Source organism: Parasteatoda tepidariorum, chromosome 7 (genome assembly GCF_982258835.1).
Source record: "Parasteatoda tepidariorum strain Cologne lab strain chromosome 7, Ptep-v5.0, whole genome shotgun sequence".
NCBI lineage: Eukaryota > Metazoa > Arthropoda > Arachnida > Araneae > Theridiidae > Parasteatoda > Parasteatoda tepidariorum.
The window spans coordinates 96,002,250-96,023,921 of NC_141761.1; the positions used below are offsets into that span (position 1 = coordinate 96,002,250).

The 21,672-nt window shown below is 27.3% G+C and overlaps 1 protein-coding gene across 3 annotated transcripts in view; it reads right to left on the minus strand.

Moving 5' to 3' along the window:
* Positions 1–21,672, minus strand: part of LOC107449725 (fibrillin-1) — a 317,738-nt gene that overhangs the window by 185,228 nt on the left and 110,838 nt on the right. For all 3 annotated transcript variants that reach the window (XR_015435620.1, XM_087168308.1, XM_087168309.1), the window contains exon 2: positions 1,491–1,573. Coding sequence is in view for 1 of the 3 variants with exons in the window: in XM_087168308.1 (XP_087024434.1) it covers positions 1,491–1,573 (83 nt within the window). In the remaining 2 variants the exon portion in view is untranslated. The remainder of the gene's footprint in view (positions 1–1,490; positions 1,574–21,672) is intronic.

Genomic DNA, 21,672 nt, shown 5'->3' on the forward strand with positions numbered 1-21,672 from the left:
AATACAAATAAAAAAAATAAAGATATTTTAATTTTAATTTAAGAATAACATTTATTATCGTTCTTAAAATTTAGCTGGAAATTATTTTCTTCTAAATTTTTAACCCATGATAAAATTATAATTTCAAAATGTGGGTGCCACGTTCATTAAAAATTCGTAAAAAGAGATACTGTTGAAATCGTTAGAATTGAGTATCTATTACATAAATACTCAATTACAAAATTAAGTCCTACGGAATTAATTAGTTTGCAAATAAACATTTCAGGGTTAATATGCGAGGCGGCAATCAGACACGGTTGAGAAATTCAATATTTTAACTGGAGAACAGCATGCTGCTGTTATTGCGTTTTCGTTTTTGATTATTATTTCAAATTGAATATTTAAAACTAGATTTGTTTTTCTTTTAAAGTAAACCCATGATATCAATGTAAAAAAAAATTTTTACGGCCTTCTACATAAATACCGATATTAGTTTACCAAACACGATTATTAAAATATCAGTGTCATTACTAATTATTTTCGATTGATAAAATTAATTTCTTTTGGTACTAATTAGAATAAAGAAATTTAAATTTTGCGTTAAAAAGCTAAATTAATGTAGAAAATGAACCTATTCGTATATGAGAACCGTAAAAAATTACCATATTTTTATTGACAATAATGCTAAATTAATTTAACAATAAAGTACTACTGACCTTATGCTAATTGATGTTTTTACTCGGTACTATGTATAATAATATTGATTCCGAGTTAACTATAATAGGTAGTGCGGAAATAACTATCTTAAAACCCATCTAAAGGGATTAAAAACCAGGGGAAATTGTTGGTAATTTTTGATTATCAAGAGTTGATCTCTTGAAACAGCTTTAGCGCAAATGATACTGCCTGTAGTTAATCTTAATTTAGCTGGAATGAATTTTTAAATTTCTTGTTTTTCTTAATCTGATAACGTAAAAGCTTCTAGTAGGGCATTAATTAATAAATAAATAAATAAATTGGAATTATTTTAACTTAATTAAATTACTCGGTTTGTGTCTTTCAGTGTAGTGCGTATAGAAACATAATTTAAACCTTATTTAACACATTAACCGGTTTTCATTTATTAAACAATAAATAAGTCATATTCACATTTTCCAAATTTATTTATTTTTATAACCGTCGTTGAACAGTCGATCCTATTTTACGGCTATCAGTGTTTAACTCCGCGTCCTTGTAATTCTGAACCTAGTCCAGAAGACTCAGGAACTCCTGGATCAAGTATTGGGAGAAATCTGGAGGACTTTCTGGATGGAACTAATCCGCATTTTCGTGAAGAGGAAAATCACGAAACCTTCCCACGGTTCGCCTGGCGGCAAGGGGACTCTAACCCGTGAACCGTCTACTACTGAGGATATATTTGACTTCAGCACTGTGGTCGAACAGCCATGCTCGTAACTGCTCGTGATATATTTAAAATATGCTCGTGAAATTTTTTAAAAAATTTAACTTACGGACAAGGCAGAGTCCGTTGCCGCTTCTTTTTGTCCATCCTGGGCAACACTGGCTTCTTGGACCTCGGCCACACACATTAGGTCTGAAATAAATAACAACAATCAGAGCAAGATTCCAAAAACTATATGTTTTACAATATTTAAAAGTAATTGATGCGTATATTTAAACTAACTTTAAAATTACTTTAAACTTATTAAACTTATTAAAAAATTAAGCAGTCACGAACTTGTTAATATGTGTATAATTTTGTAAATATTTTTTTTTTCTTATGAGGATAAATATCTCAAATGAACCCCTAAATAATTAAATAATTGCTAATCCTTAATTATCTTAATTAGAACAGTAATAATTATAAAATTTAGGAATTAGATTAGAATTATCTTATTAGATTAAGAATTCTCATATTAGAAATTAATATTAATATCTTAATTAGAATATTTGCAAGAAATTCGCTTAATTCTAACGCATTTTGGAGAGAAAATAACTCCTGTGTGGAAAACTCTGGTTTGGAGGCATTTTTGCCAAATTGGCTATAATCTTGGCGAATTAGAGCTCATTTTGGTGACAAAATGATTGTTCTAGATTCTAGAAACTTTGCTTCAAAGCTGTAAGAACCCAGGGCTAAAGAGAATACAAGGGCTAGTTCACTCCGCTCTTAGAGCTGAAGCTACGATTTCCCTCCTCATGACGTCACTGTGTCTACAGATCTCGGAGATCGCAAGCAAAGATATGATAACTTTGCATCTTTCTCTTGTAAAAATAAGTTAGACTTTTTCTGGTTATTAGCCTTCAAACTTTACGTAATTAACACATTATTTCCGTTCATAAACATAGTTCAAAAAAAACTTTCTTGGTTATTATATTAAAAAAATACCATTTTAAACTTATAAAAATGTTTTGCTAGTTAGTGAAAATGACACGATAAATACTTTACTTTAAAAAGTTCAGTTTTAACTTTAACTATTAAGAAAAATGAAGGCATATATCGACACTTTTTTTATCTACATATTCTTTTATAAAGATAAGTTAAGTTAAATTTAGAATCCCTGATTTTAAAATATGTCGTTAATAGCAATTTGTTCATACTTAATCATTAGGAAACATCAACCTTAAATGCTAATTACTGAAACAAAATAATAATTTAGGTTCATAATGACATCAGAAATTTTACAATTGTTTATAGACATTTAAATTTACGATGATATAATATATAGATATTTAAATTGAAGAGAATATAATTTTTAAAAAAAATCATAAATATTTAGAATAACTACATTAAAAAATATGTTATGAAATTAGGAGAATTTCAACTATATACTATATATTTTATTTATACTTTTTACTTACATTTTAATTTTCTTTGACTTTATCTATTTTTTAATTCTTTTCACCTGCCTTTCTTTATGAAGTAGCGAGGCGGTTTCTAGTTAGATAATGAATTTTTATAAAAGTTCTTTACGACAGAATAAACGTATTGCGGTTTTATATTAACTGTGTCATTTCGGAATCCATTCTTTACATAGTTGTTCATTTACTTTAGGGAACACGCGAAAAATTATACTTTTTCCTTTTGTTTTTATATCAAAATTTTTGCAATTTTCAATCGCGCAAACTGTTATTTCGATAAAAGTTTTAAATTCTTGTAAATTCACTGCAAAAACTGAGGAAAGTCATTATAGAAAATAACAAATGTCTTAGAATATCTCGCAAAAAGAAATGATCCAATATTAGTTAGCGCTAGTAAGGCCAAACGCTCCGTTCTTGAAGTAAAAGTGCGAGCTTTGCGCCAAAGTGACATCACTAGAGTGACGTCGGAGGATCGGCGGGGCAAGAGATACTTCAAAGGAGTGAACCAGCCCTTCTATTCTCTTTAGCCCTGGTAAGAACCAGAGTTTACGGGAGTTACGCAAGAATTGCCTAATATCGTGTCAGAAGTTCCGGGGAATCGTCGCCAAACTTATATAAATAAAAGTGTATCTACCTTGTAGATAATTTTGGGAATTTGTTTCCTGTTTTAGATAATCTTATCAAAGATTTAAATTAGCATTTAGGTAATTATTTAAAATTTTAATTTAATATAAATTCTAATTTAATTTTAATTTAAGTGTACTTTTAGTCCCATGTACATTATGTAAAATTTTAATTTAGCTCAGAAAGGAGGTACAGTATCCATACAAGGCACTCTGTATGTTTGTGCTCAAGTTTAAGTACCTGGTAAACAGCTTATCACTGTACATTTTAGTGCTCTGACTAGAATTAGATCATAGACCCGTCTAAGATTGTAAAGCCTTTGTTTTTCTGTATAATGCTGATATTTGAACTGCAATTGAGTGCTATAAAGAGCTGTATCTTAAGGACTGTTTAATTCATCTCCAATCAAAAAGAATCCCTGTGCTCGGTACAGTATAAACGCGTTTTCTTTTGTCTTCTCTTTTAGAGAGAAAATTGAAGCGCATTAGCGTTCCTGATGGATCTAATATATAAACTATATAAGTATATAGTTGAGTGAAGACGAGTTCTATGAAATAAATTTTCTAATTATTTTTTTTTGAAAGAAGAGAAAAAAAATGGGGGGAAAATCCGAATCGCATATTTAGGCACTCGTAAGAGCTTTTGATGCATTTTCAGCTATGTTTATTAGATGTATTCTGTTTGTTTTTAAATTTATCGTTTTATTATAAGTCATTAAATTTTTTTTTGATTGACGTCATTTAAAATCATTCTTTCTACTTTTAAATATAATTTAAAATAATTTGTTTTTACTTTTTGTGTCTCTATAAGGAAATTCCAAACTTTTTTACTCTTTAGGTAGCGATAAACTGCGCGTTTTTATAAAGTGAAAAAAAAATTCCCCTCTATTTTTACATTTCGTTCTTTCTGGTCATTTAAGTCCTTTTTGTTCTTCTACCAAATTACACGCTTTAACTGTCTCAGTAATTTAATTAAAGTTCGTTTTTAGCTTCGTGGAAAAAGAAATAAAAGATTCGAACATTTTTTCGAAACTAGTTACAGATTTAGTTTTCCAGATTTTTCAGAGGTTTGCCAAAGTTAGTGTTGATCTACTATTATTATCTTTTTAGTATCTTGATAGTTGAAGCACATATTTTTTGTCGATATTGTTGTAACTCGTGTTTTTCAATTGTAGGTTAAATTTTTCCTCTCGACTAAGTAAAAATTTTCTTCGAAATTTTTCGCACGAAGAAAAACTTATTCTTGCATGATAAAAAACCGTTGTGACTATAGATATCCGGTTTTGCATAACTAAACTATCTGCCGGTTTAAAACCGTAAACTTTACGGATTTTTTTTTTGCAGTGCACCATCTTAACAATAAAATTATATTAAGATTGACCATCCCTTACAAAAAAATTAGGTGTTTCTGAGGTTGTTGTGTGGTGGACAGATGTAAAACACTACACCTGCGGTGTAAAATGAGGTTATGTTTTGCACCAAAAACAATCTCATCAATAAACCTCAATTTTTAACCTCATTTACAGCTAACAAAATAAACCTCATAAATAACTCATAAATAATTTCAGTTTAGATCAGGTTAATTTATAAACACCTCAAATATACGTATTTGCTTGAAGAGTAGAAAAAATAAACCGTACTTCTCAAAAATAACCTTCCTAAGCTGATTGCTCTAAAGTAAATTTCCATCAACCTCAAAACAATCTCAAGCGTGGATAAAACAATTTCATACACCTTAATTATACACCTTGGGAGGTTGATTTTTTAAAGTTTCTTTTTGAAATCAACTTCGAATAAACCTCAAATCAACCTAGTCAATTCAAAATAACCTCAAATAAACCTCAAAAATACCTTCAATTTTTGTAAGGGATGTTTTTATATAAATTTTAACCCTCATCACTTCAGATAAAGATTATTTGCAAACAACGAAAACAGTCAAGCTCTTAAGAGGACACCATATCACGGAAAAAAATTTTCGTGACTAATTCGTTTTTACCTCCATTACTAATTTGAAATTTAAAAGAAAGAAAAAATAAATTCAGGCAAGCCTAGAGTAAGCCATGAAGTTTCAATTGCTGAAAAAGAAAATTCGAAATAATAAAATGCAAATAAATTATTGGAAGAGAGCTTCCCCGTAGTGTAATCCTAAGTTATCTTCCCATAATTTATTTTCATTTTGATGTTATAAAATTTTCTTTTTTAGTATTTGATACTCTAGGTTTGACTGAACTCACCTTTTCTATACTTTAAATTTTAAATTATTTATGGTGGTGAAAGAGAATTTGCAACGAAAAGTTTCTTCCGCGGTATGGTGTCCCCTTAAGCAAGAAATAGGATTTATTTTCATTGCTGAATGATTAAAATAAGAGATCTTTTACAAATTCAGAAAACCTTCTTTTTTGTAGCAAACGTCAGCCGCATTCAGCTTTACACAGTTAAATATCCATACAAGAATATAGGCTACAATTCATTCGTTTGAGCAGTGCATAACACGAAAAACGGCAGGAATACGGCTAAAGACATGACAAATAACGGTCGGCCTGATGTTGCAAAAGTCATAGAAAATTATTTGGAAGCGCTGAAGTGGGATATTTTACCGCACCTGCCGTATACGCTGGGCATTTCTCCTTCTGATTACTGGTTGTTCCGAGGGATGCAGCACGATTTGGTAGGTCACCAGTTCACTTCTTTGGCAGTAATTTAAAATTGGCTCGCTTCAAAAGACGAGACATTTTTTCGAGATGGAATTCGAAAATTGCCTGAGAGGTGGGAAAAAGTAGTAGCCAGCGATGGACAATACTTTGATTAATCTGTTCGTTGATTTTCTTCTGAAATAAATGCATTTTTGACCACAAAAAGAACGGATCGAACTAATTTGTACGTTATTGTATAAGTAAAACGTTAAAAAACTGATCTAGAAAATGCTGGAAAATATGAAATTGATGAAAAAAAAGTAGTTTCTGAAAATGCATTTCATTTCATTAGGTATCAAATCAGGTATGAATTTAGGCAATCACCTTATATTTCAGACCTCACACTGACTCGTAATAAAGTATGTAATGGTTTTCACTCCATTTAGGAGTAATAAAGAAATATTCGGAAAATTCAAACATCTTCATCAAACAACGCTTTCATTTTGAAAAAGAAAAAACGTTGAAAACTACCTTTTTATTATACCTAATTATCCAAAGCATTTTCCCAAATCAAGTTCGGTTGGTAAGTTCTTTCCCCTCCAAAATAAGATCTTTTATTTAAATCAATTTCTGAGTATCAGTAATTAAATTTGAGTTTGTCACAAAACTCATTACAGAAATAGAGTGAAATTCTTTAAAGGAAACATTGAAGGAAAAAAAGGAATAAAATGAAGAAAGAACCTTTTTCCAATTAATGTCAAAGGAACTTCAATTAATTCTTTTAAGCTGAATTTGGAGGGCAAAAAGACATCTGAACAGAATATATTTTATTCGATTTTCATTCTTTTAAATAATTATGTGATTATTAGTAACATATTACAAATGAAAATGAAAGCATTAAAATTTTTTGTTCGCTTAAAAGGAATAAACACAAACTATTCGAAGGGCTTATAAAATTGCTAATTTTGTTATCCAATGAAAACGTATGGAAAGTAAGTTTATTTAAATTTCTTAAAAATAGAAATTTATTTAAGTATCAGTTTGGAATTAAATATATACAGGGTGTTCTGCAGTCACCGGCCTTAATATATGTCTTTAGATTCCTTATCAAAACTGAATCTTAAAAAACGTGTACAAATAAGGAGTTGTGAAAATAATATTTTAATGAAGAAGCAAATATGCTATAATGAACAAATATACACCAGTGAGAAAGAGGGATAAAAAAACATCAAAATCAGCTTAATTGCGTTATGAAACTTGGGAAAGTTTCTAATAATCGACTTTAGACCCTTTTTATATTTTGTCTAGTGATCGAACGTTTATATTAGGGATTCGACAGATTTTAAAAGTTATTTTGTTTCTTCATTGTTTAAGCATAAATTTGCAATACATGTTTTTATTTCAATTTTGGCAAATACTCTAGAAATATTTTTTTGAGAAGTCATTACGGATTATTCTGTGCATAATATGTTATTCTAGAAGGTTACTCTAGGTGTATTTTAGATTACTCCAAAAATTATAAATGGAAAATTAATAAAAATTAGCAAAATTTAAAATATGATACTTGTTTAAGTATTTTGTTTAATTAATTTAATTTCTTATTTAAAGTAACATATAATTTTCGTTAATAAATTTTAAATTTAGTTATGACTTAAAAATCGTTCAAATTTATGTTTTATCATTAGCAATGATGTTAATTACATGCTTAAAATAAAATTTATGTATTATTATTTTTTTTAATTTTACTTACCATGTCTTTTTAAACAGCGCACATTATAATCGAATTCATTGTTTTCTACTTTACAATTTATTCACATAATTGAAATAAATAAAAAATTCTAGTTAGCGTTTTTTATTTCTAGAAAACTTTATTTAAAATGTTAAGCAATATAAACAAAAAGCAAAACATTGTATTTCTTAGCGCTGAGAAAGAGACCAAATCAAGTCTTTTACATTCAAGTTATGAGGTACATTATGCCAGAAGAGATTATTTCATAACATATTAAATGAGTATGTACGTCATTTAGTATTTTAGGTAATTATTAAAGTGGAAATTCATAGCCGCACTTTGTAAATTAATGTCACTATTTATAAGTGAATATATGAAGATTAGGTACATGATGCTCTGTGTACGGTGCACATTGCACTTTGTTCAAAAATTAATTACGTAATGATGTATAATGACGTATATGATCATGCAGTTGACGTTGTATGATTCTGCAACCAGTTTCGTTCCAAACAATTGGTATGACACTAAGAAAGCCTGGCGTTCAATAAATGAAAGAGTTTCTTAAAGCGACTTATTGGTTCGAAAAAGTGAGTAACATAATACATAATCGTATGAAGAAAAAAAACATAATCAGCAATAAATAAGATACGAAAAAATCTATGCATCTTTTATAGGAAGGTTTAAATAATATCAATGAATTTATTTTATTTCAGTTTACTGTTAGAAATTTCTCATAAAAATGGTTAAATAATAATTTATTTAATTGTTATTTTACCATATTCAAACATAACAGTCAAATAACCATAAATAAGACGGTATTCTAACTGTTAACTGTGAGAAAAACCGTTTATCAACTGCTTTTACCTATTACGGTTAAACAACTAGAATTTTATCGCACCAAATAGACCCATCCAATGAAACCACTTAGTTCCTTGCAAATGCGTATATATTAGCCGAGATGGCTAATCTGTCAATCTCATGACCGATGGAACGTGGGTTCGAGTCCCAGTGTTGACCCCATAACACTTCTTCCATTTCCTTCAACACGTAGAGTTTCCAGTGTCCCGCACTCCTTAGTTTCTGACCCTAGGCTGTTAGAATACAATACTATCTTTCATGCAGTGATGGCAGTATTACAAAGCTGTTTAACACTAAAAAGTCTAGTAAACAAACAGATAAACTAATTAAACAACATTCGACGCTTCATTTGATTAAACACATTTCTACCACAACCTAACTCCAATGTCCATTGCCCCTAACAAAGAGCCTAGCTTCAATGTCCAGTTAAGTTTTTTTCTTATGGTTTTGAAATCATGCTAGTGGTAAATGGTTAAAAAACAGTATAATTTTGTATTCATGGTTTTATAACCATGTTAGTTGCAAACGGTTTCAAAACCATAAAGTTAAAAAATGCTCTTTACGGTAAATTTTACGGTTAATTGGATGTACAGACTGCTGCAGTATATAATGCTGCAGTACCATAATTTTAGAATAAAAATTCCAACAGTGTATGAAAAGGTGAGAACTCTAGCTTATCACGGCCCAAAAAATGATTAATATTAAGAGTAAAAAAGCATAATCAGCAATAAATAGGATAAGAAAAAAAAAGCATTTCTCATGGGATGGTTTAATTATTATCAATGAATATGTTTTAATTCAGTTTCAAACAAAAAAACAATTGCTACTGGAGTAGAATTATAAAATATATTAAGAAAACTGCGATAATCAAGCTTAAATGGGAGAACACGACAGACTGCTGAAATGTAATTGAAATGATTATACTATATTTGATCAATTACACTGTTAGAAACCTTTAGGCCAAAATATGGTTAAATAGCAATTTATTTATTGTTTTTTTTTCATATTCAACCAAAACAGTCAAATAACCATATAAAAGATGATATTCAAAGAATTAACCGTGAGAAAAAACGTTAATTGATTGCTTTCACCAAATACGTTTTAATTCTATCCGCGCCACCTTATGAAGCAATTTTGTTTCGTGCAGTTGGGTACATACTGTAGCTGAATGGGAAAATCGGCCAATCCCATGATTGGCTGAACAGGGGTTCGAATCCCAGTATTGATACCACAATATTTCTTTCATTCCTTCAATACATGAAGAGTTTCTAGTATCCTGCATTCTTCAATCCGTGACCCTAGACTATTAGAAAACGAAACTATCATCCACGCATGACCAGCACCTGCAGAGCTCCAATGTCCGTGTAAGTTTCCTTTTAGAAACTATGCTAGTTGTACTAGCGTAGTATCTAAACCATAAAAACTAGTTGAAAATTCTTACTATGTGGAAAACTTTGAATACCTATATTTTTCATGATTTGTTTATTGTACGCTTTAACCATACTAGACCACATTTGTAGCGTAATTATGTAAGAAAAATTGTCATTTAGTTAATATTATATTAATTTGTTCAAAATTGCCCCCATCAGTCTTGCTAAAATATACCCCAACATGAACAAAAATCATATCATAAAATCATCCTATTTGAACTAAAGTTTTTAAAAGTTTCTAATTTCCAAGTGTTTATATTTTCTTTTATTTATTCAGAAAAGTTTCATTTGTGGCTAAAAAACATTTACAATGGTCCGTTTGATTTACACCTAATAAATTTTTAAATATGAATAAGAATTTTTCAAAGTAATTATTCAAATACACAATCCTGTCCCCTATATTAAAGAGATTCCTTTTATGTTATAATAAATACATTAAATAATTCAATAAATAAAATGTAAATATTTGTGTTTTCTCCTCCTTACAATGAAGTCACCATTTTTTGTTTTATTTGTTTACAAAAAAAAGGTAAGTTTGAACTTAACAGTAACAGTATTTGCTTACAAAAAAATTGTCGCCTTAAACATCTTTGTTTAAGATATTATTATGAATTGACGGATAATAAAATATAAGTAAAAATAAATATTAAAAACTTAGAAAATTTTAAATTGAATGCGTACAAAATTTTTTATAGTAGAATAAACATATAACAGAATTAATATCCCTTTATAATAATATTTAAACGATAAACTAAAAGAAAAGTAAAGGAAAAGAATAAAAAAAATTATTTTAAGTTATGTAAACACTTTCAGATTAGTTGAAAATATCTTGTGTTTAAATCCTTTCTTGCATTCACAATAAAGTGATTTTCTATAAAAATAAATATTACCTGTCTTTAAATCGACTATGAAACAATTCAGATACTTTTCGAATTAATTTTTTTTGGACGGATGTTGTTTTTATTTTGGATTTATAATTGAAGATCTTTTCTAAAATATTGATACGTGAATTGCATGGAAATGCAATTTTCTAAAAACTTATTTTCATAATTAGATATGAATATTAATTAAAATTCGAAAATAATTCACATTTGCATACCCTCATTAACATTTTAATGCGAAAAATTTAATTATTCCCCTTCTCTATTCAAAATAGGAAATCAAGACAATACCAAAAAATATGTTTATTAAAAAACTTTTAAAGAAAGAAGAAAAATTTTAAATAGCAAAATTTCTAAGCGATGTTTATTAATTAATTTAATCCCTTAATTAATTAAAAAGTTAATCGGATTATTCAAAATTCATTGCGAAAATATTTCTTTTTACAGTGGTGTGAATTTGTTTGCTTGTTATCGTCCAGCTGCATGCTACAAAACGTATGCATATTTTTAGTTTTATAATGAAGATAATTATGTTTTAAATTGAATAATTGTATCTCAACTTGTTTATAGATTTCTGTCTATTATGTTAAAACAATTTTATAATACTTAATTTCCATATATTTGTGTTCTATTAAGCCTAGTTATAATTCTTATTAATATTATCTCCCCGCTGTGTTTATTTGAATTCAAAGCTAGTTTTATTTTAAGAAGTGTACGCATTCATCCAAAATTAATTGTTCTTACTCTAAATTACATAGTAAAAAATTTATATTTTATATAAGATTTATATGAAAAACGAAAAGTTAAGTGTTTGTATCAAAACTAATTATAAATTTTAGTATAACTGAACATAAAAAATGTTGGCAACTATTTTTTATCATAATGCTAAGTGATCAGCTCGGACTGATAGTGCACACACAGAGTAAGAGAAGGGGCTTTCCAGCAAGTAAATAAATAAAATAAAGAATTTTAATAAAAAGTTAAAAAACAGAAACAATCAAAAACGAAATTTTAAAGATATGTATGTTAGCAAAAACAGCACTTTATCAGGGGACACACTATCTGCTAACACACTGGATCCTTTCTGTAGTCAGTGATTCATCTTCACTTGTTTTAAAGTTTTTTTCTCAAAGTTTTCTTAATATTTGCTTGAATCAATTTCATACTTCGATTAAATAAAATACAGATCATAGTAATTTTTATTTAAAAGCAATTACGAACTTTAACAAAAATAAAGCTTTTTAATGAACTATACAAAAAATAATGAATTACCTGATATTAAATATTTAAGCAAGTGATTGAGTATTTACTAATTATAATTTTGTCAGTTTTCTTAAAAAAAGAACTATTTTCAATTATAATTTCGAATTTAAAAGTTGACTGTGTTATAGTAGTTAAATAAACTTCGACAACAATATCGTTTTTTTAAAGAACTGCGAAAAAAGGAACGTTACGTAAAAGTTCTTAATCATTGTTTTATTATATTAAAACAATTTTTTAATACTTAATTTCTATATATTTCTGTTCTATTAAGCCTAGTTTTTATTCTTCTTAATATTATCTTTGTGTTGTGTTTGTTTGAATTTAAAGATAATTTTGTTTTAAGAAGTGTGCGCGTTCATCATAAATTTATTGTTCTTACACCGTAAAAAGTTATATTTTCTGTAAATTTGGCATGAAAAAGAAAGAGTTAATTATTATTTCGAATTTAAAAGTAGACTGTGTTATAGTAGTTAAATAAACTTCGACAACAATATCGTTTTCTTAAAGAACTGCGAAAAAAGGAGCGATCTGTAAAAGAACTTTTCCCTACGAGAAAAAGTAGTATTAAAAGAAAAATATAGTATCTCAGGTGTGTTAAGCAAACCACTGAGACGTTTCTTTGAGGACATGGAATGTATAAAAATGTTCGAACCAGGAAACTCTCTTCAGGGACGAATGAAAGGGAAGAAAGAAAGAAAAATAAATGGAAATAAAAAGAAGCATAAAATGAAAACGCTGAAAAGAATTTGGTAAGAAAAAAGTGAAGATTTCTTCTCTTTCTTTTCCCCTCACTTCTCTTTGCCACAGGGTATACGTTTACGACAAATACCCAACTGAAGATTCTTACAAAGGGGAAAAAAGTTTGAAAAGTTCCCTAAAGCATATTTAAATGAAATGTCAATATTTCCTGTTTCATAACTGCAATTCATAATATTTATGCCTTGTAGGGAATTCATATTAAAATTCAGGTGATGAATTCATGAGAAGAATTTTTTTTCAGTAGAAACGCATTAAATAAAGATTTCCTTACTTTAAAAGTGTGCATTAGAATAATTTCTAAAAATGTTTATTATTTTATAAAAATATTAATTTTTATAAAACTAAGGAATTTACAGTTTATATTTATTTTCATTATGAATAATATCATAATTTTTCGGAATTTATGTTTTTTTTTAAAAAGTTCATAACTCACGAAAATAATCTCTTTTTTTTATGTTTATTATTAAGCTATAAATGCAACTTCATGGAAGGAAAGGAATTATTCTTAATTTTAATAAATTCCTAAGAACATATGTATCAGTCCATAAATAATGTGTGTTTTATGAGAAAATATGAAACTTTAAAATCTATCAAAGGGGGAAAATATGAGAAGCTCCTTTAGTCACATTCAGTAAATGAAAGTTCAATATTTTCACTTAGCAATTTATAATATTTATAAATCTCTAATTATCCCGCAAGAAAATTATACTCACTTAATGGATTTATAGAAAGTGCCTTTCCATGTTATGTATGCATATGTTATGTATACGTATGTAATATATACATTTGTTAAGTGTAAATAAAAATTTACTGATTTTAATTAGGTTGAAAAATATACGATTAAAAAGGTGCACTATTCTTTTATCATTAAAATAATTTTTTTTCTTCTTTGAAATTCAGTATTTACAACAATATATTATTCATAATTAGCTGTAAATGAATATATTAAAGAAATAGGATTAGTGGTTAATTCATCACTTTATAAAACTTATGGCATGCTTTTGGTTCTATTTTGAATTTTAAATCTTTTATTATTTTATTAAAATATTTCTCGTTATTACTTACATTAATTTTGAAATGTGTGATACATTATTTATATTACATGCATGCAGATTTCATAACTAATAAAATGATACTTATATTTTCTAACTGTTTCTATGATTTATAATTATTTGTTACAATTTATCTTTTTTTAAAAAAACTTTTAAAAGATAAATTCCTTATTTATATTTATTATTAGAAATAAATAAAATAATTGTCTCATCATGACAGGTAAAATACTGTCTGACGTTCACGAGAGGAACCTTCAGTAAATGAACTCTCTATATTTCAATTTGTAGAAGTTACATGATCAATTTATAGAAATTTTTTTCCAAGTATGGAAATATAACTAAGATTTATAAATTTATATGTTTAAAAAATCTGCAATTAGTGATTAATTTAAATTAAGAAATGATTTTAAAATGGGGGATAAGTGAATAAATTCCTTTTATCATATTTCATAAAACTTATAGCACGCTTCTGGTTCTATTTAAAAAAAATAATCCAGAGTTCAATTGTCACACAAAACCAGGCTCACTTTTCACACAAGTGAATTATGGATCGTTTTTAACGAAAATGAAACAGGCTCGATTTTAACAAATATCCCAAGTTTGATTAACTCGATTTCTGAGTTTTACTCGATTAAGTAACTCGATTTCTGATTTTTACCTAAGGTACGATTTTAACAAACGAAACTAAGATTCGATTTTAACACCAGTTACCTGGATTTTATTATCTTAAAAAAACCCCGATCGGGCTGCTTTGGTTTCTTTTCCATTTGAAATCAACCTTTGTAAGTTTAACTTCTAAAGAAACGCACTTAATATGTTATAATTTCATAAGTAAAGCGTGTTTTATTCAGTTTAAGAATTGAATACTATTTAAATTAAAGGCGATAAATTAAATTATTATTTTGCAAATGTTTGAAAATTTTATTTTCTTAAAAAATACATATTTTAAATTAAAAATATTGCCTAATAAATAAGCCTAGAATATAAATTTTTAGTATTAGTTAAACTCTCAATGTTGATTCCAATATCTACTGTGGTGACAAAATTTGAACCATTAAATTTACTTTTTTTAATAGCATATATTAATTATAATATTTTAAGCTAATTTGTATTATTTAAAAACAATTTAGTGCAAAACTATTTTTAATTGTATAATAAGTTATTAAAAAAAATAAGATAACAAGCATCCATCTTAGTTCACTTTCGCATTTTTATTTTGCATTAAAGTTAGTTAATTAATTATAGTTCGTCTTATATAATTATGAGCCGTCATATTTATAAAGTAAAAAATTAACAAGGATATTAAAGTAAATTAATAAAAAGTTGTTAAATCAAATTAAGTTCAAACGTATCTTGTTTTCTTAAATAAAATGTTTACCCGAAAATAAAGTTTTGAAACTAAATAAACAAGTAAGCATTGAAACTTTTCAATTTATTTAACTATATCAATATATAAATATTCATTAAAAATGTAAAATAATATGATATCTTTTTTTAAAAAAATTTTCGATTGACGTAATTCAAATTAGTAATTAAACAGTATTTACTTATTCATAAAAATTATTACGTTTAATTAACATTTTTGCTTGGTATGATTTTAAATATTCTTTTAAGATAAACTATTATAACTAAATATAGTTAAATTATAAAACTTGATATATTTATTATCCCTCAATTTCAGATATTTACATTTGTAGGAAGTTGAGACTTTTTTCTTATTTTATAAGCGAACAGAACAGTTATAATTTTAAAAATTTAAAATTTATTAGAAATGTAAATATGACTGCCATAAATATATTAATTAGTCAAGTTAAAACCTATAAAATAGTTAAAATTATTCACAAATTAGTAAAAAATAAATTAATATGAAACATTCTCCTTAAATAACTGACATAAATTTATTTCAAAGCATAACAAATTCTACTAAACGAGAGTTTCAAAAATCTTGTTTAAATTTGAAAAACATAACATTCTCTAAGAGACTAAGTTTATTAACATAAAACTAATGAACACTTCCGAAAAGTTTTCGAGTTCCTTTTTCTATCTATTTCGCTCATCTTTTGTATAATGAGCACTTCTAGTGCAAACAACAAGTAGTGCTGTTGGATGAATATGCAAATTAGTGTTTCTCGATCTAAACTAAAATAGTAAATAACAACAAAAAATTCTAAAACATTTCTAAGTCAAGCAACAATATATATAGCAAACAAAATGAAGATATAGCATTGAAATAAATGTAGTCTGTAAATCAAGATTTACAACAATTTATAATAATGTTAATATTTCGCTATATTAAAGAACCTTCACATCCGCCAATGACTCCCTTGCTTTAGGTGCTCAATTTAATGTTTCATTTTGTTTTACTGTGCAAAAACTATAAGACCTTAACACCTGAAATCACTAAAGTGTGAGCCTTGGCGGCTCAGGGGATAGAGGGTTTGACTTCCAATAAGGTGAACCGGATTCAAATCCCAGCGATGGCTGGTCGATACGAATTCCGCATCCAGCTCGCACCGACCACTGTGTTGTCGTAAAATATCCTCAGTGGTAGACGGATCTTGGATTGGAGTCACCTTGCCGTCAGGCTAACTGAGGAAGGTTTTGATGGGTTGTTTTCCCTCTCAATATAACGCAAATGCGGGTTCGAAACTGCCAAATTTTCTCCCAGTGCTTGATCTACGAGGTCTCTTGTCTTCTGAATTGGGTTCAAAATTACTAGGCCATGGATTTGAACAATAGTAGTCGTAAACCCAAATTGAGTTAGCTGTTCAACGATGGTTATAAAATAAGATAAAATTACTAAAGTGTTTGGAAAGGTGTACAGGAATTTCGATTGGTTGGTATAAAAAAAAACCATACGGGCAGCTCTACAGGCCACAGAAATGCAATTACAGAGTTAAAATTTGGCACGTTGAAAGGGTCACATTTGCTTATATACTTAATACAGACTTATTTTTAATCCCGATTTGTTCGAAAGTTATTGAAATATTAAATGCTTTTTTCGAATTTTCTTTCTCTCTCTTTTCCTTCTTTTTTTTTGCTTTCTCAGCTCGAAATCTATAAAACTTAGAAACTTGAAACTACAAACGTGTGTAAAACACTGTTAAAGGACTTCGAAGTAATAAAGCAAAAATTACTATTCGGTTGTTAATTCGAGAATTATTAACTGTTAAACTTGCAATAAAAAAAATACAATTTAACGCCAATTTTCGACAGCTACTAAGTTGAAATCTAATGTTCTGATAGGGCCATTTTGTAAAGCAATTTTAACGAAATTTTTTTAGAAACTCTCATTTGTTGGAAAGTTACTGAAAATATAAGTGCCTTTTCATATTCCCCCCCCCCCAGCTGTTTTGCGTTAAATAGTGACTACTTATTCATTGTAGTAGAAAATATATTTTTCTCACAAGATCTTTATTTCGGTATTTTATAAACTTTCTCTCGAGTCAATTAAGAGTAACAAAAAAAAACAAAAAAAAAAAAAAAAACAAAAAAAAGAAGGTGAAGAAGAGGGAGAGATTGCGCGTTGCCTGATATAAATCTTAACATTTATAGAGAAAATACTTAATTAAGAGTGATACGAACTATTCCCCATTTGAATTATAAGTTTCGTCAACATGTAAATTTCTTTTCATTTACTTCTTATTGATTCACACATTCTGCGTTCCTTACGTTAAACTAGTTTTTCCAAGTTAAGATTATTTTTTACATCCGGGTAGTTTTCTATTTCGTTATGATGAACAAACATATTAACAAAATGTTCTTACATAAATCTAAAAAAATGTAGTTTGAAACCAAAATGCTCTGCGTTTTCGTGGAAAATATTAACGTTTAGGAAAAAGTAAACAATGATGAAAGAGAATCTATCACGAGGATTGGAGATCGGAGCGAGTATATATTTTTTAATTATGCCTATATTTTTAATTTTGTGCTAATCTATAAAAACTAAAAACATTTATAAATTCATTTATTAATATTTCACTCGAATAAATAGAAATTTTATCCACAAATAAAAATTATTTAAAGTTGTTTATTAATTCCGATTACAGTGATGTTAATGCGTGCAACGGATTTTGGTGCAATCCATGCAAGCAATTTTTTTTCGGATTCGAAGCACTTTGTAGCAGTCTAGCTCAGCATTTTTTTCTTTTTTTTTTTCTTTTTTTTTTTTTTTTAGCAGGAATTTTATTTTGCCATTTTCGAGTAGTGTAGAATGTCACCTTTTAAACTTTTGGAAAAGTCTGAAGTATCAGATTTCATTGCATATCCTGCATTTTTGAAGTTATATAGATAAGATATTTTAGTTGATTTTGGTGGAGCTTTGGATAGCAATTTTGCACTTAAAGTTTCGATCGACATTTCTCATACGTTTCTAAACAATTGAGACAAAAAATCCAAAATAATATAAATAATATAATCCAAAATAATTTAAAATATGATTTTAAAAAATACATTTAAACTAAAAAGATTTATAGAATTAATTATGTATGATTTAATTCCTTGCTGTTAATTGCAAAATATATATAAAAAGAAAACTATTATTTAATTCAAAAAGATAATCTACTACTGTGTTTAAAATGCATTTAAACCAGTTGAAAATAATTCTTTGCTGTTAGTTAAACTAATAAAAAAAATGTAAATTTAAAAGAAAATGCTTAAAATTTTTAAAAAAATATTTTTAAGAGTAATTCCATATTTTTATTATTAATATTTGAGAACCTATTTTAAATATTTAGGTAAACAATCGCATAAACATTCATAAAACCATCTTATTCATTCATTTCATAATTGATACAAAATTCTTTTGAAGTTGGTTTAGAGAAATAAAAAGTTCATCAGGAATATTTTTACAAAGGATTGATGAAAAAAAATTAACTGGAAACTACTCATTAAAAAGGAGTTTTCTCCTTAAAACTGTTTAAAATAAAAACTTGGAAAAAGTTTCATTTTTCTTTCCTCGAAGTATTTTAGTCTAGATTGTTTTAAAACATAATTAAAGACTATTTTCAGTCTAGTTAAGAAACTTTCTACTCTCATTTCCTTTGAACTATAAATCCTTAAAATGGAAAATTTAACGACAATAAAATAATTCTTATGAAAATATAAGTTATTATAAAAGTTAAAAAACAAACCCTAAAAATTATTATTTGTTTATTAAAATGTATCCCGTATTTGCTTAAAGATACAATTAAAACAAAGTTAAAAATTAGCATTGGTTCCTTTGACGCAGATTTTTTTATTAAAAATATTATGAATACGTTTCTTATTATTTTGTAAAAATTTAGATCAAAATAAGTGAAAAATATTTTATTTAACATTTTAATTGTTTTTGGCTATGAAAAACAGCATCGAACACCGGTGTCTCTTTTCGTGTTAAAGGTAAAATTTTCCAAACACAGCTCATTTCCAATCAAGAATTTTTAAATTTGCCCGTAGTTATTTAGATCTAAGAGAAAAAGTTATTCATCATCGGTTTTGTAAAATTTCAACATATCATTCATTACATTCTAATAGCATGTTAAATATTTTAACCCACTTCAACCCATTTAAATTTTTAGAATTTAAAAAAAGTAATAAATAAAGTATGTATGGTAAAGTATGAATCGTTGCTTTATCAATTTAGCTTTATGTTTTTGTTATTAGCACGATCGAAAAGGAAAATAGTGAGTTAGGTAATCTAACTAAAAATCTTATAGCGCGGATTAAAAAATTTACTGTCATAGCATGGAATAATTTTTACTGATATATTTTTTTTCCAATGCCCACCTGAAGAATGACCTTTCGTTCAGGGGCAACTAAAGAGCAAATTTGTTAGCCACTCTTTCAGAGGCATCACATTAGGTGGGCCAACATTGTTCCTACAGTAAAGACAGATAGTGCAGACAAGGAAAGAACATCCAGGCCCTGCCCGGGATTCGAACCCAAAATCTTTCTGATGCAATGCCAGTTCCCTGACCCCAACACAGGTCGGTCGGCATTTTTACTGATATAGGAGACTTTTCTTATGTTAACAAATATGGCTATGTGGCTGGTTGATACGAATTCTGCTCCCGTCTCACACAGTCGACCATAGTGCTGACGTATAATATCCTCAGTGTTTGTTAGATCGTGGATAAGAATCCCCTTGCCGTCGGACTAACCATGAAAGGTTTTCGTGGTTTTTCTCTCCATGTAACGCAAATGTAGGCTAATTTTCAAAAATTCGAAATTGTCTTCTAGGTTGGGTTCAAAATTACAAGGCTACAGAGTTGAACATTCATGTTTGTAAACTCAGAATTGGGTCGGCTGTTCAACGCCGGTAATAATATAATATAATATAATATAATATAATATAATATAATATAATATAATATAATATAATATAATATAATATAATATAATATAATATAATATAATATAATATAATATAATATAATATAATATAATATAATATAATATAATATAATATAATATAATATAATATAATATAACATACATAGCCGGTTTTGAGCCCTCCCCTCCTTCCCCCACTCCTCCCTTCTTTTCAAAATATATGCTAAAATTTTTTTGCATATTTTCTTTTACATTTTTATTAATATAGATTTGATTTTAATTTACAAATTTGTTTATCGAACTTTAAGATAAATTTAATTTCGATAGTTATTAAAGATAAACAAGTTTATCTTTAATAACTATCGAAATTAAAGATAAACTTGTGAATACTTTTCCTAACGTTCACATTGCATTAAGAATATATTTGTCGATTCTTGGATCAAATGCAGAAGGAGAAAGATCTTTCTCCAGATTAAAATTGATGAAAAATTATTTGCGCTCAACAATGAATCAAGATCGTTTGGCATCGCTCGCACTTATGTCTATTGAATACGACATTTTGCGTAGTTTGGAATTCGACAGCATAATACAAGATTTCGTTGAATCCAAAAATCGCAAAAAAATTAATATATTAGATCATAAGATTCTGCAAAATAATTTATTACAGAAAAATATTATATTTTTATTTGTATCTTCATAATTTTGTGCAAAATACAATGTTGTTTTTAAATCTAAATTATTTTTGTCAACAAATTTTTTTCTCCCAAGTTTTCCGTAGGCCCCTGAATCTCGTAGGCCCTAGGCACGTGCTTAGTGTGCCTATAGGTTAATCCGGCCCTGATAATATAATATAATATAATATAATATAATATAATATAATATAATATAATATAATATAATATAATATAATATAATATAATATAATATAATATAATATAATATAATATAATATAATATAATATAATATAATATAATATAATATAATATAATATAATATAATATAATATAATATAATATAATATAATATAATATAATATAATATAATATAATATAATATAATATAATATAATATAATATAATATAATATAATATATGTTAGGACAAGTTGGTACAGAAATTTGTATGCTATCCCACTTAGCTTTGAAATCTAAACTGAGTTACTTGTATTAATGGAGTTACGATTAGAATATTAAAGAATCAAGGTTTGTTTTTAACGTAAATGATTTAGATTCGATTTCCACACAAAGAAATACAAGTTTTAATTTTAACTTAAAGAGCCCAAGTTTGTTTTTAA